The sequence below is a fragment of the Epinephelus lanceolatus genome, chromosome 11 (genome assembly GCF_041903045.1).
Source record: "Epinephelus lanceolatus isolate andai-2023 chromosome 11, ASM4190304v1, whole genome shotgun sequence".
In the NCBI taxonomy this organism is placed as follows: domain Eukaryota; kingdom Metazoa; phylum Chordata; class Actinopteri; order Perciformes; family Serranidae; genus Epinephelus; species Epinephelus lanceolatus.
The window spans coordinates 3,955,720-3,979,688 of record NC_135744.1 but is presented as its reverse complement, the minus strand read 5'-3'; the positions used below and the strand labels follow the sequence as shown (position 1 = coordinate 3,979,688).

The 23,969-nt window shown below is 40.7% G+C and overlaps 1 protein-coding gene across 2 annotated transcripts in view; it reads left to right on the top strand.

Annotated features, from left to right (window-relative positions):
- The first annotated feature begins 9,904 nt into the window (after positions 1–9,904).
- Positions 9,905–23,969, top strand: part of hnrnpl (heterogeneous nuclear ribonucleoprotein L) — a 38,125-nt gene continuing 24,060 nt past the window's right edge. For both annotated transcript variants that reach the window (XM_078172153.1, XM_078172152.1), the window contains exons 1-3: positions 9,905–10,062; positions 10,622–10,740; positions 18,535–18,772. In XM_078172153.1, coding sequence (XP_078028279.1) covers positions 9,940–10,062; positions 10,622–10,740; positions 18,535–18,772 — 480 coding nt within the window. In that variant the 5' untranslated portion in view covers positions 9,905–9,939. The remainder of the gene's footprint in view (positions 10,063–10,621; positions 10,741–18,534; positions 18,773–23,969) is intronic.

Here is a 23,969-nt window from a genome sequence, read left to right as displayed (position 1 = left end):
AGAATGATTACTGATCGGATAGTGCACTGTTTAGAGCGGAGAGGGTATTTTTCCCCACATCAAAGTGGTTTTAGGCTGGGTCGGGGAACCATGGATGCTGTCCTGGTATTAGACAGAGATATTAAGAAGGCACTGGTGAACAAAGAGGTGGTGCTTGCTGTATTTTTATATATAGAGAGGGCATATGACATGTTATGGAAGGAGGGACTGGTGATTAAGTTGTATGATGCAGGGGTCCGGGGCAGGATGCTGAATTGGATCAGGGAGTTTCTGGTAGGTCGTACTATTCAGGTGAAAGTGGGAGAAAGCTTTTCTAGTACTGTAGCTGTGGATAATGGGACCCCGCAGGGAAGTGTTATCAGTCCAGTCCTGTTCAATATAATGGTCAATGATATGTTTGATGAAGTAGGTGAAGGCTTTGGTAGATCCCTTTTTGCGGATGACGGAGCAATCTGGAAGAGAGGGCGGAATTTGGAATATCTGATGAAAGAAATGCAGAGAGCCTTGGATAGGGTGCAGGGGTGGGCTGATAAGTGGGGGTTTAGGATGTCAGTGGCTAAATCTAACTATGTAACCTTTGGAAGAAAGAAGAACATAGGCCGCCAGGGGCTAATGTTGTATGGGGCTCCATTGGAAAAAGTTAAGTTTTTAAGTTTTTAGGTGTCTGGATGGATGAAAGATTGACATATGGAGTACATGTGGAAAAAATGGTCAGTAGATGTGCGAAGGTTGTCAGTATTATGAGGTGCTTGACTGGCTGTTCCTGGGGGGCGAATAGGAGTGAAATGTTAATGATCTATAAGGCTCTGATAAGATCTATCTTTGATTATGGGTGTCTGGCATATGGGTCAGCAGCCAAAACTACTCTGGCTAAGCTGGATGTCATTCAGGCCAGAGCTCTGAGGCTTTGCACTGGGGCATTCCGGACAACGCCAATCCCTGCGCTGCTGGTGGAAGCAGGGGAGGCCCCACTGAGGCTGCGGCGTGAAAAGTTAGCACTCAATTACTGGGCTAAATTGAAGGGATTTTCAACAGCTCTCCCATCAAGTTTGAGAATGGGCAGAGAAGGCTTGATAGGAGCAGTCAGATAGAGTCTGTTAGGAAATACACAGAGGAGCGGGGGTTCAAGGAAATGAGTGTAGCACCCACAGTGTGCTGGCCACCTGTTCCAAGGTGGTTATGGGCAAAGGCAGATGTGGACATGGCAGTGAGGGACCTAATGCGGAAGGGGGAAATAGGAAATGTGGTGGAAGGGGTAGAGAGGCGTCTTAGAAGTAGGTGGAGTAATTATATTAAAATCTACACAGATGGGAGACCCAGAAAGTAGGAAAGTGGGTTTTGGAATGTATATTCCCCATGTCCGCATCTGCCAAAGTAGAAGGCTGTCTGATGGGATCTCAATATTCACAGCAGAATTGATAGCATTACTGTGGGCATTGTGGTGGGTGGAGGAAGGGGAGTTTGAACAGGTGGTTTTATGTACAGACTCACTTTCGGCCTTGTTGGCACTGGAGGGAGCGGAGGGGGGCAGAGCTAGACTGGATGTAGTTGGGGAAATCTTGATGGTGGTGTCTCGACTAGAGAGGAGGGGTTGTAGTGTGGGGTTCATGTGGGTGCCAGCACATGTAGGTGTAGAGGGAAATGAGATGGCAGACAGGGCGGCCAAGGAAAGTTTGGGTAGGAATGAGGTGGATGTTAGGGTGGCGTTAGGGAAAATGGAGTGCCGTGGCATTATTTATGAAAGACTCCATTGGCAATGGCAGCAGGAGTGGGAGGGAGACAGTAGGGGGAGAAAACTGTTCAGCATCCAACCATCAGTGCAATCTAGCAAGAGAGTGAGCATGCCACGAGTAGATGACAGCAAGCTGACAAGGCTTAGGCTGGGGCACTGTGCTCTTGCGAGTGGGTTGATATTGGTGGGGAAACACACAGATGGCAAGTGTGAACACTGTGGAGTCTCAGAATCAGTGCTCCATGTCATGATACACTGCCCAGCATATGCTGAGCAGAGAAGGACTCTATTTCTAAAGCTAGAAAAGGTGGGAATTAAAAGATTTTCACTTGCAGCTGTGTTGGGTACTGGACTGGGTGAAAGGGAGGGCGCTAGGGAAGTAGTTCACTTCCTTTTAACAACAAACCTGTATGGTAAAATATAGGGAATAGTGCCTGAAGCTGCAATGACGAATACACTCCAGTGTGAGGCAGCAATGCACTAAACCGTGCCTAGTCTGCCGGAAATTTAACAGAAGAAGAAGAAGACGAAGAAGACGAAGAAGAAGAAGAAGAAGAAGAAGAAGAAGAAGAAGGAGGAGGAGCAGTTGGTAGCATAGCTTTCACATCAAAATGTAAATTTACCCTTGCCTAATGTGTAGCGTTTTTAAGACCATACGAAGGCCACCCACCATCTGATGTGAGCCAGCTATTTGAATTGTCACCTACTTAAAACGTGGGCGTACCGATCTCTAATTGAGCTGAGGTCATGGTAACGATAGCTAACGCGGCTCCATTGACTTGCATGTTAAGTAACGTTAGCTAGCAGGCTAGCGAGGTAGCTGGCTTTGTTGGTGTATTTTGCGGTCTATGGCTTAATTTAAAAGGGAATTAATCTGAAGTACGTCATACATGAACTCTTTAACGCCAGCCTGTTCAGAGTTTAACGTTATATTATTGCCAACACAGCGGACTTTTTTTTAAAAATGTTTTACATGTGTGCAGAGCAGACTGCTGCAGTAACAGTTAGAGGAAAAATACACAGAACTAATATGAATTATGCGGTTCATTCAGAAGTGTCAGAGGACTGAGTTGTTGTCCATGAGCTTATTATGTTAATCCCTGTGTTGTTTCTTGCACTCTCTGTAAAGAAAAGAATGTGCTATACAAATAAATTTGCTTTGCATTACATTTCCTTGCCTTTGTCTGATCACAAATATATGTTGGATGTTTTAGTACAAACAAGTTACAATGTTAGGTGAAACTAGACGTTGAGAAATAGGTCTGTATTTGTTACTCTTATTTACAGCAGTTTTTTTAAAATTTTTATTTCGAACATAAATAAAATAGAACAAAATGTAGATGATCAATAAGGTAATCGGTCATTAAAAAAAAACAATCATAGTAACAGAGGTAAATATTTAGCATTCGGAAGTATGGCCAAACACTATTTGTCTATGCTAAAACATTAATTTAGATTAAGTGTAATGAACATCTTGAGTAACAATATCTAGGAGAAGTGGAGCTGAGGCTTTGTCAAATCCACCTCTGGGGTGGGATCCAAATAAAATTTGGAAATTTGGTATCAAATTGATCCAGATCTCTGCCTTAACTTTTGAAATACCCAAATGCAGCCTTTATCTGGATTAAAGGGAGGATTGGATTACCAGATCTGAATCCTGATCCTCAGGATCAGGATCCTCTTGATCTGTGTTGAAATATCCAGTTTTCAGATCAGATCAGATCAGGATTTAATCTAATCCGGCCAGGATAATCCTATCAGATAACTTTGAAATACTGGGCCCTGGATCAGAATGATCCGTATTTTGTAGTCCTCCTTTTTGTTATCCCAGATCAAATTGATCTTGTAGATTTGGTCCTGGTTTTTCAAAGAATTGTCAGATAGGATCATTCTGATCCAGATACCACAAGATCAGGATTACAGAATCTGGATTTGAGGTCTTTGGATATAGGCTGACTACCATGATCATCCCACTTGTATTTTTACCCCTCATCTATTTTTATTTTGCTATTCTTCATGTTGCCTTCAGCACAAGATTATGTTGTCTGTCACTTGTTTTAGACAATAGATGCAATTTTGAATTCACTACAAAAGCAATTCAAAGTTGCTTTGGATGAAAATGTCAGCTAAATGACTAATGAAATGTCTATGTTGTTCAAACTACTACACAACATTTCACTGACACAGATGTGAGAATGTTGGGAAATATAAGTTAGTTTCCATAATGATTCATATCCATCTAGTTGCTTTATAGTACACAATACTATAAGGTACACAATACATATAAAGCCAGAATTGCATGATGTGAGTTGGTCATAACCATCAGTCTGTTCTAACTATTGCTTTAAAGTTATTTTGTTTTATCCTATGTGAAGCACTTGTGTCATGTATTATTCTCACTGAAAAAAAGTCGAACACAAAGCTTTTGTCACCACACAACTGTTTTTATTGATCAAAAGAGTCTAAGTAAAGTAGTGGTTGACTATGGCTTCTCTCATTGACTGTCCATTTGGTCCATCTGGATGCAGTCCTGGCAGTGGCGGGTCAGGGACATCTTGGGGCTGTGAATGATCACCTCTTTAATATGTTAAAAAAGAATGATTGACGTAGGTACTGTCCCTCCCCCTTTTTTCTTTTTCTTTTTGGCTTTGTTGTGTTTTTTGGTTGATTTTTTTGGTATGGTGTTAACTATGTATGAAAAGACAGCAGTTATACATTTTCTGTTTGCTCAATTGATGAGTTTTGTCTTGGCTGTCTGGAATAAAATAAAGAGTTAAAAAGAAAAAACAAAGTAAAATTTTTTTGAGTTACATGTGGGAATTGATTGGGTCTAGTGATCAGTAGGAATATCTAGGATGTGATAACGTGCTTTGGTATTTATTGTGCTTTGTGTAATATTAACATGTATTTTGTTTACTATTGATTTTATATGGCAGCTCTTATGATGAGAATTAATGTAGCCTAGGCTATATTTTGTAATCTGACATTATGGTTTCACAAACTTCAGTTTCCCAGTAAAGTTAAGAAAACAAATTGAATGGTGTCAGTATCCCTCTGTCCAGCCTGACCGTCAGCAGTAGTACACTGTGCAATGTGCCATCAATCAATTAATCAATCAATCAATCAATCAATCAATTTCATTTATAAAGCCCAATATCACAAATCACAATTTGCCTCACAGGGCTTTACAGCATACGACATGCCATGTGTCCTACATCTCTCTACATCCACCTTGAATCCATGCTTGATGCACCCTTCCAGTGGGATCAGGATAATCCTGATTTTTAGCTTCAAAACTATCCCAATCTCCACCTTAGAATTTTGAAATACCCAAAAACAGCATTTGATCAGGATTCTGGGTAGGATTGGATTACCAAATCCATATCCCAATTTTACTAGGATCATGATCACATATCCTGGTTTGAAATACCCAATTTTGAGATTTAATCCTATCCAGACCAGTCTGATCCAGATTAAAAGTTTTGAAATACTGGGCCCAGAGGACTAATGACGATCACGTGGGGACACTCGTTAGCCTGTTCCAATGTGTGTCCTAGTGTTGTCACGATACCAAAATCTTTGTTTCGGTACCCATACCAATATGAATTTCGATACTTTTCAATACTTTTCGATACTTTTCGGTACTTTTCCTAAGGAAAAGTCCTTTTGGCTACAAACCTTTAGAACAATAAATAGTAGGGGTGTAACGGTACCAAAAAATCATTGTTCGGTAAGTACCTCGGTACAGACGTCACGGTTTGGTTGCTCAAATGTTTCACCAAGTTGGTGTTGTCTCCCTTTGTGAGGCAGACTTTCTCTTGTCTTTTTTCACGTACGCCAGCTGCGAATGTTGATACAGGTGTTGTCGTACACACCACTTGTGCAATCTGTGCTCCAATAGGAACAAGGAAGGCGTTTGTGTGCATAACTGAGTAAAATAAATTAACTAAATTAATGAACTGAATCAATTTCAAATTACCGGTATTTTCCAAATGCAGTATAGTACCGTTTGGAATACTCTAGTACCACGGTACTATTTTAGTACCGGTATACCGTGCAACACTAGTGTGTTCACTGAATGCTAGGAAGGACTCTTGCCCTGCCTCTGCACTGCTTCCTCTTCCCTGAACTTTGACCCTCTTCCTCATATATCCATTGCCATGGAGATAAAACAAAACGCCATTCACTGCATTTGCCAGAGACAGAGGTCAACCCAGAGAGCTCTGCCATTGTTATTTTGCAGTAAGTAAAAACTGCATACATTGTAGATTCTAACATAGTCACTAAGTTAAGATTCCTTGCTAGAAATGCCTTGGCTAGGTTAGCAGCTCTCTAAGAGTATTCTCAGAATGTTTGTGAATACGGCCACAGATTCAAATTTATTTTTCAATGGTTTTAAGCTGTATCTCTGAGAGTGTAGTCACTCAGTTACACCGCAGGAGCAAGAATCACAAAAATGAACACTATGCATTTGTGTGTTAGTTTGTGTAAATGCATATATGTAAAAGATGAATAAAACTAATAATGTTTGAAATATATGGAGGATATTAGCATTTTTAACATATTTGTGTGTGTGCAGAGGTGGGAGTAAGTCACAGATGTGCAAGTCATAAGCAAGTTTCAAGTCATAACCTTCAACTCCCAGGTCACTGTGGTGAAAATCAAGCAAGTCAAGTCGAGTCCTTGCTATAAGTCCAGCAAGTCAAGTCAAGTGATTGCTCAGGTCAAGCATGTTCCAAGTCAAGTCATACTCACAAACTCATAAAGATAATATAAACTGCACCCATTGGTGAAATGTAACTTAACACATTTACTCAGATACTGTACAATCTGAGTCTTTCCTTCTCATGCCACCGTCTGCCTCTACTACACTACATATATCTGATGGCTTTACTTAGTTTCTTAACAAATTAAGATTTTCCATTCAAAACATATGAAAATGGAAAATGGGTTTTGTTTTTTGCTGCTGCTTTTGCTTTTTATTATTTAATAATTATTATGTTGAGGTTTGAACTGTTGGTTGGAGAAAACAAACATCATGAAGGTGTCACTTTCGGCTCTGGGTATGTGTGATGCCCTCTGGTGATGCTATCTCTCACTGTTTCCAGAATTTTTACAAACCAAACAATCAGTCGCTTAATGGATAAAATAGTATAATGAAAATTTTAATTAGTTAATACTAGTTCAAAATGAGCTCCACCTCAACCAAATACTACAGTAAAATCCTTCTTTTACACTAATGCTCAAGTCAGAATAATATCATGATATCATATATAGTAGTAGTAGCCTACAACAGTAGCAGGGGACATTTTTACAGTACTTTTACTTGTATTACTTAAAGGGCATTTTCAACATCATACATAGTGTTTTTACAGGGTGGTATTAGTTACCTTTACCAGAGAAAAGCATTTAAATACTTCTCCAAGCCTACCAAGTCAAAGTCAAGTCTTTCATCAGTGTTAGTCAAGCAAGTCTCAAGTCCTCAAATTTGCAACTAGAGTCAGACTCAACTCAAGTCATAGGACTTGAGTCCCCCATCTCTGCATAGGTGCATCAAAATGAGGCGGTCTAGTTTATTTCCTCAACGAAAAGCTTTCCAAAACTGGGATTAGAATCTTCAGCCCTGCAGTTCTCAAGATGTCCAATTGTAATTTCTATGTGCTTTACCCGCTGCATCAACAAACATTTAATTAACTTATTAATTAATGTGAAAAGATTAAATGGAAAGATTAAGATGTGAGAAGAAGGCCTTAACTTTTGAAAACATCTTAAAACCAACTGGACACTTAGGAAAGTAGGTGTGGTTGACCCCCGTTGCTAGGTATGATGCATTTTTTTTAAAAGATGTGATTGGTTGTCAGAGACAAGCCCTTTTGTGAGTCTGCAAGGTGTGGACACCCAGTGGAAATTAAATGAACTGCATCAAAATATGAGACTGTGAAACTGTCATAATTGTTTGAGTGATTACCCTGCTGGTGGAAGGTTGAGACAGATCCTAGTCATCACTGCTGCACTGTTGCATTTTTACAGTTTTCCAAATATCTTATTGTTGTGATCATTTTTGTTTCTGGCATTACAGCTTTATTGCATTGGGTGGGAGATGTGTGGTATCTCAAATGACATCAGCCATAAACATTATTCTTACAAGATCCAATAGCCTTTCATTTCCTCACTGTCATCCAGCATTTGGAGAATATTTCTCCAACCTCTTTGTGTTTCCACCATTTTCTCCTCTGCTTAAGAAACTCTTAAGCCTCTTAAAAGTCCTCCACCCTGCTCCTAACAGTTTCTCACTTTAGGAGCTTTCCTTAGGGCTAAGATACTTTGTGAATAACTTTTATCTTTACCAGGACCTAGTCTTAACTTTAAGGGGGAATTCTAAGAAAATGTCACAATTCTTGTAATTTTCTTAGAATTTTGTCATTAGAAGCAACTTTTGTACTGTGAAGTTTTGTGAATACGGCCCCTGAACTGTTAGGAGGTTAATGAAGCACATAGGTGTGTCAGCTTCATTCCTGCTTTGTGACCTCTCCTGTGTGCATGATTCCTTGATGACCCAAACAAACCTTGTGTTTTAAATAGAATGATTTTATTGTTATAGGCAATGTTGTGTTCAAATGCATCCATAGGTATTTTTTATTTAAATAGTAATTTGTGGGATTTTTTTCATTACAAAATCATTGAATAGTAAAATGTGGGCCTGCCAACAATGTTTCTTTTGTAAAGGGTCATTACAGTCCAGGAGTAGTGGCAGTAGCGAGGTATGAACATCTCTTTAAAATATTAAATTGTGCTTGCCTGTGGTTCTGTTGTATTTAATTCACGGGCAAAGTGCTAGTGCTGTTTACTCAACATTGTTCATTTTCAGTTGTTTTACCTGTGTTTTAGTTGATTGAACTGATTAATTCATAGTTTTATCTTGTAGTGCTGCAGCTGGGGTTGGTCTTCCATCAAGGGAGTGCCTAGTGCAGTGAGAGTTAACCTGCTGAGTTGTGGTGATATAATTTAAGGTTTGCCATGGTACTGGTGGTAGTAAGGATGTTTTTCTGTTGAAAAAAAAGGGTTTATCTTGGGTGTAGTTTTGGTTATCCACCGATAGTATGCTTATAGTGCATCAGCCTGCTGATTGGCGCCAACTTTTAACTGCTTTTAGAGAGTTGCTGTTAGTGACCTGAGTGTTACAAAAGCCTGTAATGGCACACTAACTGTTGGCTTTGTTCAATCAATGTTTGGTCAGGTGTCACACAAGCACACATCCTCAAAGAGCTCAACATTTCAAGAGAGTCAAACTCAAGCAAGCATGAGGCAAAGCTGACTTAAAAACATATATGAAGAAATAATGATTAAGATCTGGATAACAATAGTGTAAATGCTGCGCCAGCATCATTCACACTAATGACTGAGTGTTCTGAGTAGGCTACATGAGTACATTTTCTGTTTAGGAACTGAGAACACTACAATAGGGTAAAGCTCATTTGGGTATGAAAATGAAAACAAACGCTGTGGGCCCACTATGTCAGGCTCCCATTCATTGTCTATGGAGCAGCTCCAGACTTTATAACATCACAAGTTTGAGACTTCCCTCTCTGGTTTCTGGCTTTGAGAGAGAGTAGATCACAAATATTGATTGAACTTACCAGAACCACAGAAATAACATACTGGAATTCTTCATTTAGGTGGTATTCTCTGTTACGTGTCGATAATAACGTGTGCGGTGTGTGATTATGCTGCAGTCACGGGAAACAATAATAACGAGAGGTGACCACATGAACGCCCCCCTCTTTAAGTGGTATTCATGACCTCGTAGCTGGAAAATTTATGAGAACTCTCCGTTCGCAACTCTGTGTATACGACCTTTCGTGTCGTAAACACGAATTCATGAGTTCCATATTAAAGCGGTATGAGTAACAGGGGTTGTCAGAGGGCATTTACCTTTGTAAATATAAACTTTAAGTAAACCTTTGTTCATTCAAAAAAATAATGCTGTGATGACATTGGATTACCATTAGATGAGACGCATTCGTCTGGATAAAATGCATAGTTATTTGAAACTTAGTCCCATCTGCAGAGTAAAACATAGTTTTAAGAACTCCAGAAAGATCCCATCAAGACTTATGTACAGCTGAAAACACCGCTTACTAACTATGGACACTGGAATATGGAGTCGTTGCTTTCAGCTGTAAAGTTTACCATTTTTCCCACACACCATGAATGCAGCAAAAACCCGGCACAGGGGACAGGACAACATGGCTGCTGCTGCGGGCCGATACTACGGAGAAGGCGGCAGAGCAACGAAAAGACAGAAAACTGAGGACGGAGGAATGACAACGGTGAGGGTATCCCACTGGCCTTGATAGTTAGTGTTTTATTATGCTATAATGTGCGAGGTTTTGCTTTTCTAAGGGGGGAATTTAGCTGGAGAAAGCAGTGCTTATCTAGCAGCTAGCTAAAATGAAGAAGCTAACTTAGCTAAGTAGCTAACTGAAGCAAGACAATTCACGTTGACGCTAATTTGGTCAGCTTTAGCTATAACAGCGTTAAGTCACGAATAATGTTATTAGATACTCAAGGACACATAAATGCCACTTCCTGTACTGAAAGAAATTATACCATAGTTAACCATAGGATGTGCAGATGTAAACAGAAGATGTAAATAATTCGCCTTTTTTTCCAAGCCAGCATGAAACGTCATGTCAACGTTAGCTGACGTGAATAACGTTAGTAACGTTAATATTTCACGCGATAACTTATTTCATAAGAGTCACTGTTTGGGGCTGCTCTTTAACTATCGTCTGCACCGGTCAACTGCTCCATCTTCTTTTCACCAGCAGCGCAAGTGTCATGTGCCTCTAGCGTTACATGCACTATGTTGTGTGTCTGTGTTTTTAGGAGAGCTACGATGATCCTCATAAACCTCTGCCCTCCCCGGTGGTGCACATCAGGGGCTTGGTGGACGGAATCATGGAGGCTGACCTGGTGGAGGCTCTGCAGGAGTTTGGAGCCATCAGGTAATAACATCACCTAAGACCTTTTAAGTTATGCATAACGTGCTCACAGTGTTCACTGCATTTCTTAATGATGTGATTGTTATGCTGCAGGTTTCATGGGACCTGATGTGTGAACATTCATAGTACCGTCATTAAGGCACTCACACACAACTAGGGCTGCCACGATTAGTCAACTAATCGATGACTAATCGACTATTCAAATAATCGGTGACTCTTTTAGTAGTCAACTAATCGGTTTGAGTCATTTTTCATAGAAAAGTACTATAAAAGTACCCCAGAATTCTTATGTTCAGATATTGGCAGCTTTACACACTCTCCCGTGACAGTGAACTAAAACCCTTTGGCGTGAGTACGAAACAAGACATTAGATGATGTAATTTTGGGGTTTGGGCGAGACAGACCGACATTTTTCAACATTTTAACACATTTTTTGATGAAATGATAAGTCGAATAATCGACAGATTAGTCGACAATGAAAATAATCGTTTATGGCAGCCCTACACACAACACAGTCCTGACTCACTGTCATCTTATGAAGCTGCTATGACTGCTCTTAATAAAAAGGTGCAATCACGGAATCAGTTGTCTATCCTTTAAGCCGACAGCAGAGGTTGTACCAGCGCTGAATCGATGACATCTATATGTCTCTGTTGTTTTCTTCCCAAGACTCCTGCCCCACTGTGCCATGATTGGCTAGTACTAGCCCCACCGTGACCTCTTTCCCTCCGACAGTAAGGCCTTGGTGTATGAGTTCTAGCCAGTCACAGCTCAGTAGAGCGGGACCAGGCATAACACTCTTGGGAAGTAATATGTGTCAGCTGGAGAGCGGGCATACGGCTGGATGATATGCCAAAAAATAGCATGATAATTTTTCCATATTTATCATGATATATAATTCGATAATTCTGCCAGTTTGAAGACTGTTCTGATAAATGAAGCCTGATAAAAACCACAGGGTTCATTAATTGAACTTTAGAGTATAGTTAAATACAGTTTAACATGAAATAGAATAACATAAACGTTAAAGGTCCCTCCTTTGTGTCATTTTTAGGTTTATGCTTGTATCTGGGGTTCTACTAGAACATGCTTAAATGCATTAAAAAAAAGTAAAAAACAAACAAACAGTATGTTCCCCTACTGTCTGCCTGAATATACTATTAAGACCCCTCCTAAAAAGCCCAGTCTGCTCTGATTGGTCAGTTTTTCCAACATCTTTCACAACTGCATTATTTGAGCTGTCATTGCAGCTGGTGACAGTTTCTACATATATATATCATAGTTGTGACATCACAAATTCATGGAAGCCCTGACCATTTCTGAAAACGGACTGCGTGCATTTCTCGGTGGGTTCAGGGTTTTGATAGTTTCACAGTATTTACATATAACCCACTCTTGCCTCATAATAATGAAGACATGGAAATCTGACTGTTTACAATGCGGGACCTTTAACTGTGCAAACATGGCTTGGTTTAGAATATATTAGGTGGTATTTGGTTTGAGGATTTTGTAGGGCTGAAACAATTCCTTGAGTAACTCAAATAATTCGATTACTAAACAGCCTTGTGGCAAATTATTTAACTAATTTAAATTACTTAATTAAATCGAGTACAACTATACAGTGCGCTGTGTTTGGATGGTTTATTCTGTTGCTTGATTCTGTTGCACACCGCGCTTGTTACTTTCACTGTTGATAGCCTACGCAGCTGTAATGTAGATTTGAAGCGCAGACATGGAAGAAGAGGGACAAGAAAAGAGCGAGATACACCCCAAAGGAAACGACAGAAGGTGTCAAGAGTGTGGGATCATTTAAAATTAAAACAAAATGAAAACAGTTCAGTGTGTATTGCAAGTTAGCACACCACAATAGCATGTTGTCAGTGCTGTAACATCTAAGTGGAAAACATCCAGTGTACGCATCCCGCATACCCGACACAACAGCGTATGTTAACATCACGTTTAATTGCATTTAACCGTAATCAGTGATTGCTAGCAGAGATTCATAACGCATGTAAAAAACGTACATGTATTATAGCTTTATAATAGCCCTTTTAAGGTTTTTTTTTAAGTTTAAGTTTAATTACTTTATTAATCCCCCTGAGGAGAAATTCAATGTTTTCACTCTTGCTTGTCAATTACACACAGGTCCGAAAGACACACACATGCACAAACAGGACCTATACATGCACAAAGTGGAGAGATGTCAGAGTGAGGGGGCTGCCCTTGGTGAGGTGCCCCGAGTGGTTGGGGGGTTCAGTGCCTTGCTCAAGGGCACCTCGGCAGTGCCCAGGAGGTGAACTGGCCCCTCTCCAGCCACCAGTCCACGCTCTATATTTTGGTCCAGACGGGGACTCGAACAGGCGACCCTCCGGTTCCCAACCCAAGTCCCTATGGACTGAGCTACTACTAAACAGGAATTGTGCAAATTGTGCAAATTTGCAGGATAGCCCAATCAGTTTTCTTTCAGCATTGGCAGTATAAAAACAAAATCGGGGAGTGCGGCAAAATGCCGCCTACCTACTTTTGTTTATACAGAATGCACCTTTTTCAGGGCAATGGGGGGGGCGTGAGCAAGTAACAAAACATGTAGCTCATCGTGTGATGTAAACAGTGACGTGGGAGGGAAGCAGCGGCTAGTCAGTCCTTTCGGCAATTCTCTTGTAAGTCGGCCCGTTCTTTGCTGTCCCCATCATCTGACGGTTAATGCACTCTTCAATTGCAAGGACAAGGAGGGCGCGCAGTTCCTTGTCTCCCCAGTTGCTCATCTTTACAGTGTCTGTTAGGTTTGCGTATCCCTCTTGCTACTAGCTGCTCTCTAATTCCTGCTATCAGCTGTTTCCTGTTTATCCACCACCAGTGGGTTGCACGTGCGGCGTCATCAACAGCTCCTCCCACAAGTCTTCAACAGCCCCTCCCGTTGTGGAAGGCCGCCTCGGTCTTTTTAAACTAAAAGGGTTCCACCAATATGACTACCCTCCAAGGCGGAAAATTGAGCACCTCGGATCAACTCGCCAATCCGGCTCTGTGTGTCTAAACGCTCACAGCTTGCCGGCAAAATGACCCAACATTTGTGGAAAATCTGGCAGTGTAAAAGGGGCTAACAGCTGATCAGTAACAGAAATCAATGCGGTGGCTAATGTTACCTGCCAATGTATTGTGCGTATTAGCCAAGTTTTGCTAGAGAATAGCGCAGCCCATGGAAAATAAAATGCTGTGGTCAGTTTGTTAAAGCCTTAGCTTCATTCATGTTGTTAGTCACACACATTAACACACATGCACCCCTTACTCACTCACTGACACATGCACCCCTTCAATCAGTACGTTTACATGGACAGTTTAATTCCACTTTTAATCGTAATGAAAGGCCATTCCGATTAAAGTGGTCATGTAAACGGTCATTCCGATTGAGAAATGGTCATTCCGATTGAAAATTAAATCCGATTAAAGGGGGTGGTTTATTCCGTTTGTCATTCCGAATGAAAGAATGTTGTGTGCATGTATACACTCATTCCTCTTTAAGTTCATTCCGGTCTTTCTGCGCATGCTCGTTTCCTTGCCCTTCTGGCGCGATGAGATATATATAGCGCGTATAGCAACGGGCTGCATAGCAACGGACTAGAGAAGTCGGACTCGTTGCACTCACCGGTTTCCACTCGCCACAGCATGGTCTTCTACCTCCCTTCTCTTCCTCAACAGATGAAGCATTAGCAGGACAAGGTTGTTGTCGTACTGCTGCTTCAAGAATATAAGCAAAACATGCCCGAAAAAGGCACTAAGAACGACGTCGTCAAGCATCTTGTTATCCAGAGCTAGGACTACAGTGTTTTCTTCCGGTAAACGTAAAGATGTAACATCCGCCCCGCCCCCTATTCAATCAGAAACCCTGAAGAAAGGCGATTGAACTGATCTCCCATGTAATCCCTCATTCGGAATGAATATTTCCCATGTAAACTACCTGGAAAAAGTTTAATTCTGAATGATTTCATTCAGATTTATTTCATTCCGAATGAGAGCCATCATGTAACCGCAGCCAATCACTCTCGGACACACACAGAGAGTTGAAAATGGAGCCTAAATGCACAAATAAGTACAGCAGTTATATTAATTTGGATTGCACTCAGTAGGGTCAGCAGGTGTAAGGCACCCCTTGACCACAATGAATGAGTCTAAACTGGCCAGTAATAGGAACTTAAAGTATGATTTTTATAAGGGCCAATTAAAAAATATACTCTAAAAATAGAGTCATACTTTGGACAGCTTTGTGCAGAGGGCTCCACCATCTTCAACTGAGCAAGAACAAATTTGTTCCTCATTTATCTAATTTCAGAGACTTTTATTATTTTCACTTATATATATTACTATTGCCTTTAAGTTAAGCTAAAGTAATTTAATGAAAACATGCAGTATTTCTTAACCCATGACTTGATTAATTGCCAGAAAAATCGATAAAATACTTGATTCCTAAAAGAAAAAAAATTGCTTTATTTGCTTTAAAAACAATACAAGTTGGCTTGTCTAGTAACATATTAAAAAAATGTGTGGTCACAGTGATGGTACCTTTTCAGGTAAAGGAATAAGTGGTCATCCAGACTTTATAGAAGCTTAGTTACACCCGTAATCCTCAATTTGTTGTGTTTCCTTTCCTGGCTGGCACCAACCTATGGCATATTTTGATGACTGTCATAATCTGTGCTTTGTCTCTTTTTACTTCCATATAATTGGTGTGGTGATGGCTTTTTTATCAACAGTTTTCTTCAGCTTTGGAGGATAATGCAAGTTCACTTTCAGCAGTTTAGCATAGCGAGTTCCTTGGCTGTGTAAAACAGACTGTGTGGATTAAGAGGAAGCAGCAAGTTACTGCACGCAGATGGTCCGCAACGTGATCTCATCACTACTCGTCATATTTTACGGCTTGGACAGAAGCCCTGCAGCAGATAACACCTGACACAGAGCTGTTAAACTCACACCGACAGCAAACAGCTTGACTGTTATTAAAACCGTTGGATAACGTTAGCTGTGTGACACTAACAGTTAGCCCTCTCACTGTGTGTCTTTGACTGCAGTCTAGAGTCCTGCAAGAGTCCATTTTTGAAAACCTGCACCTGCCAGAACTGACCTGTTAGTCATTATGTCTAAGCAGCACCCGCCCACACCCGTTAATGAATCGCGGCTCCACCCCCCAGGTGTGTTAAGTAGTTGGTTCCATAGCCTAGGTCTATTAAGAGGAGCCCGACCCGTCTGAGCCTGAGGATAGTGGCAGGACATTATGGTCCAACCCATTGGGTTTGGGCTCGGGCAGAAAATCTAAGCTCTACCTTGCCCCCAGACCTGATCATCTTCCCTCTCTTTAACACCATCAGACCACACTTATCTAGTCCGAATGACATTTGGATGTCAATGCTGTAGATCCTGGTGAGGTGGATCAGTGAGTCGTTGTCTCGCTCACTCCATGTAAAGGAGGTGACTGTATCTTTGTGATGAGTTGGCTGAGGGGGTTCAGGCCTATGCAGGAAGGTAGTGGGGACAGTGCATCACCTTGGTATATGCTGCACTCATGGTAACTTGTGCAATTGGCTTTGAGTTGGCCTCCAGAGTCGTTCCACAGCCCCACTTAGTTCTTGATGAAGGCTCTTACTGTCCTGTAGATGATGTACATTCCCAAGCATTCAAGTATCCATGTGTGTGGCATTGAGTCGTAGGCTTTCTTTTAGTCAATCCAGGTGGTGCACAGGTTGGTCTGCCTGGTCTTGCAGTCTTGGGTGACTGCTCTATCGACCAGTAGCTGGTGCTTGGCTCCCCTGCTATTACTACCAATTCCTTTCTGGGCCTTGCTCATGTATTGGGCCATGTGCCTATTCATCTTAGCTGCTATGATGCCTGACAGGAGCTTGTTGTACTGAGGCAGGTTATTGGCCGGTAGTTAGATGGGTGCGTGCATGCGTGCATCAGGGCCTAACTCCACCGTGCGCGATACAAAGAGCAGAGGAGAATTGGAACGGTGCAACCATGTAGAGACAGAAATGACATGCCGTCGTGTAAACAACATAAGTCATCACTTTATGAGGTGAAACGTTTCACTGTATAACACGATAAATAGTATAATGTTATGTTATTTAATGAAGCATCTGTCAAGCAAAACAATATAACTTTAGTTTCTAAAGAGCTAAGACGAAAAAAGAAAAGAAAAGAAAAATCATCAGCGTAGTGTGCTGCTGCTAGTTGCATATAGGGGAAACACTGAAAGAGATGGTGGTTTCACTCAACAATTGCCTATTTTCAGCACATTTTATGCTGTTGCATTCAAAGCAATATCAGCCTAATAATTCCAGAATGATTAATTCTCACCAAGTAGAGCTACTGAAGTCATCTGGTGGAAAATAATGCATCCTTTTTTTTTTTTTTTTTTTTTTTTTTAATACCTGTCTGCATTAGTCTTCGTAGCTTAGCGCCACAAAAGGGTGTAAGCTTTTTATGAAGATTGATGCACTGTTAGTCTTGCAGTCAAGTTTTTTATACCCATACTGTCCGTAATTGTGACCGTCACCCACCCTCCCTGGAGACTAGCCTATCAGCCTTTATTGGAAAAACTTCCTAGTATGAGCCAGAGAGGGCCGTGATGCACCATAGTGTGTCAAGGGGAAAGTAAGGGACAAGCAGGGGGGATTGAGGGACAGCTGCTTAAGTCCTGAGTTATATAGCGACAGTGCATGCGGAGAAGGAGAAGGAAAAAAAAACAAAAAAAAAAACAGGTAGTGTAGCTGATGTATTGTGGCTTTGAGGTTGTTGTGCTCCATACAGATTACCAAAAATAAACAAATAAATGTGTAATAAAGAAAAGAAAAAAAAAATGATCTCAATATACAGTACAGGCCAAAAGTTTGGACACACCTTCTCATTCAATGTGTTTTCTTTATTTTCATGACTATTTACATTGTAGATTCTCACTGAAGGCATCAAAACTATGAATGAACACATGTGGAGTTATGTACTTAACAAAAAAAGGTGAAATAACTGAAAACATGTTTTATATTCTAGTTTCTTCAAAATAGCCACCCTTTGCTCTGATTAGAATTGAGAATGCCAAGAGTGTGCAAAGCAGTAATCAGAGCAAAGGGTGGCTATTTTGAAGAAACTAGAATATAAAACATGTTTTCAGTTATTTCACCTTTTTTTGTTAAGTACATAACTCCACATGTGTTCATTCATAGTTTTGATGCCTTCAGTGAGAATCTACAATGTAAATAGTCATGAAAATAAAGAAAACGCATTGAATGAGAAGGTGTGTCCAAACTTTTGGCCTGTACTGTATATCGCTGGGGGCAAAAAAATCACAATGTCAATTTTTCCCAATATCATGCAGCCCTAATACATATTTTAATGTTGCTACATAAATGTTTAAAATGTCATGTATTGCACCTTCAACATTGCGAGGCCAGGCATTTGGCCTTGGTGGAGGTCTGTGGTCTCAGGGTGCCCTTCTAGTTTGCTCTGGGTTAGTTTGCCAAATTCTTTGTGACTATCTTGGTCTTTAGCCTGTTAGATGTTTGATTTTTCACCAGCCGCTAGTTGACTTCTTATCTTTTAACTTTTGCTCTGTTACTCAGAATCCCTTCTGTTTGTGTTGATTTGAAAAATATCCCTAATGCTGATTTAAATTGAACTAGTTATAGCAAAAGTTAAACCAGGTTGCCAATGATTTTAAACAATTATGCGGCTCATGCTTTTATGAATGAAGCATGGTTCAGTAATCCAGCCTTTGGGCCCTCTTACCTTTCTACTTAAAATCTTTATTTACAGTTACGTGGTTATGATGCCCAAGAAGCGCCAGGCCCTGGTGGAGTATGAGGACATGAATGGCTCCTGCAATGCTGTTACATATGCAGCAGAAAACCAGGTTTACATTGCAGGCCACCCCGCCTTCATCAATTACTCCACGAGCCAAAAGATCTCCCGGCCAGGAGACTCAGACGACACTCGGAGCGTCAACAGTGTGCTGCTGCTCACCATCATAAACCCCATCTATCCTATCACCACGGTAACAAGATTCTAAAAACTAATCTTATGTGTTGTAACAGTGTTGCATCATAATTTATGGAGTAGCATGCTCCACTGAATACATTACTGTATGATTACAAACTCATTTATTAGGTCAGTGTTCATTAAACCCTGTTTTTCACTGTCAGATATGAGCCTGCCTTCATTATAAATAAAGGAATTAGATAACTTTATTTTCACAAAGTGCTGAAAAACTACAGTTTTATTACAAATCCTACTCATTACTAATATGTCGATCAAACAGTATCCATTCCCATTGCATTTAGTTTGTTAGAACTAGGTAGTCTAAACAAATGATAATTAACTTTGTTTAACCCTTTGCAAACACAGTTACAAAAATGTTTAACAGAACAAGATGAAATAGTAAACACAATCAAAATAAAAACAAAACCTTAAATAAAAACAGAACATAAGACTTGATGATGGTTATTTAAGAAATTAAATTGATAAAAGAGGGATAGAAACTAGACAAACAACAGATTCACTGTTAAAAAGCCTCCTTTGAAAGAAGGGTTTGAGGAGTTATTAAAAAGAAGACACGGAGTTCGCTTACCTAAGTCCCTCAGGTAGGGAGTTTGACAGCCACAGGGCTCTTAACATAAAACACTTCATTCATTCTGTAATGAGGCAGGCTGTTGGAACAGTTAGGAGGGTCCTATCTGGGGAGGGCAGGGAGAGATGGTGTCGTCTCTTATATTTGTTAAAAGTGTGTTATGAATTAGCTGGATGCAGGAGACGGCCTTGAGGCCGAGCCCCGAATACAGGGAGTAACATCAATCCAGACGTGACAAGATGAAAGCATGGATGACTTCCTCAGAGTCAAAGAGCACACCTGAACTGCAGGCGGAATGCTTTACATTGGAGGATGGGATTTTAAAATTCATTCTCAAGGTACAGGTCAGGTTCAGCGGGGGCAAATAGAAGGTTTTGTGATATCCAGCATTTGATATCAGACAGACAAGCCATAACTTGGGAAAATGTGTCTATGTCACTACCAGTCAGTGGAACATAATGTTGCACATTGTCTGTATAAAATTGGAAAGAAATATTATACCTACAGATTATCTCACCAAAAGAATTGACCCCTGGGGAACACCACATGGGAGAGGGCATGAGGATGAGGAGAATTTTCACTTTGCAACAGAGAAAGATCTGTCAGAGAGAGTAGCAAAACCCAGCAGAACAGTGTCCTTAATACCATCATGGTTTTCAAGGCGGATATCGTGATCATCTGTATCAAATGTGGAACTCAAATCAAGCAGAATTAACTCCCAGAGTCAGCGGCAAGCAATAAATCATTGGTGACCATAGTAAGAGCTGTTTCATGGATAGGGCTGGACGATATGGACAGAAATTCTTATGTCACAAGCATTTTTAAAAAAACAGACACTGATCAAAATAAAATACAAAGACAGGATTTTTTTCCCTGTTTGAAAATATACAGCTGCACAACATGTATATAAAAATGATATAAAATGAAGAGCAGGGCTGTACATTAAATTTTTGCACATAGCACTGGAGCTACAGAGGTTTAAAGGTTGCAGCACAGGCCACAAAACTAAAACATGAGTATAGAAGTACCAAGTAGGTCTGAATCTATGTTGTCTGAAACAATGAAAAATCTGTCAGGAGTGTTAAAAAGTTTTCCATGGCCTTCCAAATGAATCTAGTACTGGAAAATGGTTTTACTAGTTTTGATTTATTTAGGCTATAAATTTTATTTTTGCACATAACATTTACAGAGGCTGAGGGAGGGAAGGAGTAAGAGACACTTTGTCTGCACTATATCTGCACTATATATTTCTTATATATGAAATGTCTGTGTTGTCGTAGTCTCGCCACCAGACAATCAGAGATCTCCGCCTTCTGATAGTCTGGGGACACTCCTTTCTAAAGTGTGTTTAACACACCGGAGAAAATGGCCGGCAACAAAGCAACGCTCTTGCATTTTTTAAAAGGACACGCCCTCCTGGAAATGTGCGCTCCCCCTTTTCTCATCCGAGCTTGAAAATGGATGCCGAGAGATTTAACTCTGTTTTATCAAACGTGTGCTCAGTCCACAAGATTGTGGAAATGAAGGACTTACAGCGACGTTGTTTAAAACTTTTAAGGCAGTCGGACTATGTTTACGAGCACAAGAGTTCAGCGAGCCACCGAAGGACCGCCCTGCTGATTTACTATTGGTTCTGCAACGTAGGGAGTTTTTTTAAACTCTGAAATTGTATCCGCCCATCTAAACACAAAATCAGGGAGAAAGTCATCAGTCTTTAGTTAAGCAAAGCGTCTAAAGACTGACTTGTGAGTCTAGTGTTGTCGCTGCATTTCTTTAAATGCACCCGTTGCCTGCATCCAGGCGCTGTCTCAGTGTCACACTGTAGACTACAACTACCAAGAAGAACAGCGATATGCTATGATTCACCTCACACACAAACTAACAAACAAATGCTCACCTGATCCAATCAAGCAGCTCTGTCTCCCACACATGCAGCACAGCGCTGTACTGCACGTGTGCCACTGTGGTAATTTCCTTTCAGCGCTCAACAGTGCGAGCATTTCTCTTGCATTTGCGACTAAAAATAGGTGTGTGCGAACTGTAAAAAAATATTTAGGGGCACATGTGCGCATAAAAAAATCAGCCGAAGCAGCCTGTATTTTTTTCAATAAAAAAATATGATAATCTGACTGCAAATGTTGGAGGAACTCCAGCTGCCTTCCCTCTTCCCCGTGTGACATGGTTATGGGTGGTTTTCCAAGCCACTATTGGCACAATGAATATAAGTCCCACTGTCGGCAGCGTGGAAATAAGTCAAAGTGCGGAGGAGACAGACCGGGTTAAGTGGCGGACCTCCAGGGAAGCCTGCTCCATTCTCCCCGCAGTTAGGGACCGTTCTCCACGGCCAGGCTGTCGGCTGGGGGGAAATAAGTCAAAGTGTGGCAGAGACGAGGGACTGGGAAAAGCGCGGACCTCCGGGGAAGCCTGCTCCATTCTCCCCACAGTTAGGGACCGTTCTCCATGGCCAGGCTGTCGGCTGGGTGGGAATAAGTCAAAGTGTGGCGGAGAAGAGGGACTGGGAAAAGCGGTGGACTTCCGGGGAAGCCTGCTCTGTTCTCCCTGCAGTTTTGGGACCGTTCGCCATGGTACCACTGTTGGGCAGAGTGGAAATAAGTCCTGCAGAGTTTCAGAGGACCTGGAGAATGTTTTAGGATAGTAATAACATTATATAAGATAATCATATTGCAAAGATAATATATATAAGATAATAACATTAAAGACAAAATTAAATTGCAATACTTTTTCAAAACTTGATGATTTTACCTTTCTGTACATTTTGTATACAAATTCATTAAATAATTTGCTTGTAAATGTCTATTTGCATCACGTTTATTACAGAAAACACATTATTTGATCAATTTACATTGTGCCCCTAAAGTTCTTTGTGTGCTCCTTACTTTTTCAACTTAGGAGCACATGTGCTCCTTGGGAAAAAAGTTAGCGTCAAGCCCTGCCTTTATCTCACAGACTGAATATGTGTATATATATATATATATATATATATATATATATATATGTATATATATATATGTGTGTGTATATATATATATATATATATATATATATATATATATATATATATATATATATATATATATATATATATATATATATATACATATATATATATATATATATATATATGTATATATATATATATATATATATATATATATATATATATATATGTATATGTGTGTGTGTGTGTGTGTGTGTGTGTGTATATGTATATACAGTACAGGCCAAAAGTTTGGACACACCTTCTCATTCAATGCGTTTTCTTTATTTTCACGAGTATTTACATTGTAGATTCTCACTGAAGGCATCAAAACTATGAATGAACACATGTGGAGTTATGTACTTAACAAAAAAAGGTGAAATAACTGAAAACATGTTTTATATTCTAGTTTCTTCAAAATAGCCACCCTTTGCTCTGATTACTGCTTTGCACACTCTTGGCATTCTCTCGATGAGCTTCAAGAGGTAGTCACCTGAAATGGTTTTCCAACAGTCTTGAAGGAGTTCCCAGAGGTGTTTAGCACTTGTTGGCCCCTTTGCCTTCACTCTGCGGTCCAGCTCACCCCAAACCATCTCAATTGGGTTCAGGTCCGGTGACTGTGGAGGCCAGGTCATCTGCCGCAGCACTCCATCACTCTCCTTCTTGGTCAAATAGCCCTTACACAGCCTGGAGGTGTGTTTGGGGTCATTGTCCTGTTGAAAAATAAATGATCGTCCAACTAAACGCAAACCGGATGGGATGGCATGTCGCTGCAGGATGCTGTGGTAGCCATGCTGGTTCAGTGTGCCTTCAATTTTGAATAAATCCCCAACAGTGTCACCAGCAAAACACCCCCACACCATCACACCTCCTCCTCCATGCTTCACAGTGGGAACCAGGCATGTGGAATCCATCCGTTCACCTTTTCTGCGTCTCACAAAGACACGGCGGTTGGAACCAAAGATCTCAAATTTGGACTCATCAGACCAAAGCACAGATTTCCACTGGTCTAATGTCCATTCCTTGTGTTTCTTGGCCCAAACAAATCTCTTCTGCTTGTTGCCTCTCCTTAGCAGTGGTTTCCTAGCAGCTATTTGACCATGAAGGCCTGATTGGCGCAGTCTCCTCTTAACAGTTGTTCTAGAGATGGGTCTGCTACTAGAACTCTGTGTGGCATTCATCTGGTCTCTGATCTGAGCTGCTGTTAACTTGCCATTTCTGAGGCTGGTGACTCGGATGAACTTATCCTCAGAAGCAGAGGTGACTCTTGGTCTTCCTTTCCTGGGTCGGTCCTCATGTGTGCCAGTTTGGTTGTAGCGCTTGATGGTTTTTGCGACTCCACTTGGGGACACATTTCAAGTTTTTGCAATTTTCCAGACTGACTGACCTTCATTTCTTAAAGTAATGATGGCCACTCGTTTTTCTTTAGTTAGTTGATTGGTTCTTGCCATAATATGAATTTTAACAGTTGTCCAATAGGGCTGTCGGCTGTGTATTAACCTGACTTCTGCACAACACAACTGATGGTCCCAACCCCATTGATAAAGCAAGAACTTCCACTAATTAACCCTGATAAGGCACACCTGTGAAGTGGAAACCATTTCAGGTGACTACCTCTTGAAGCTC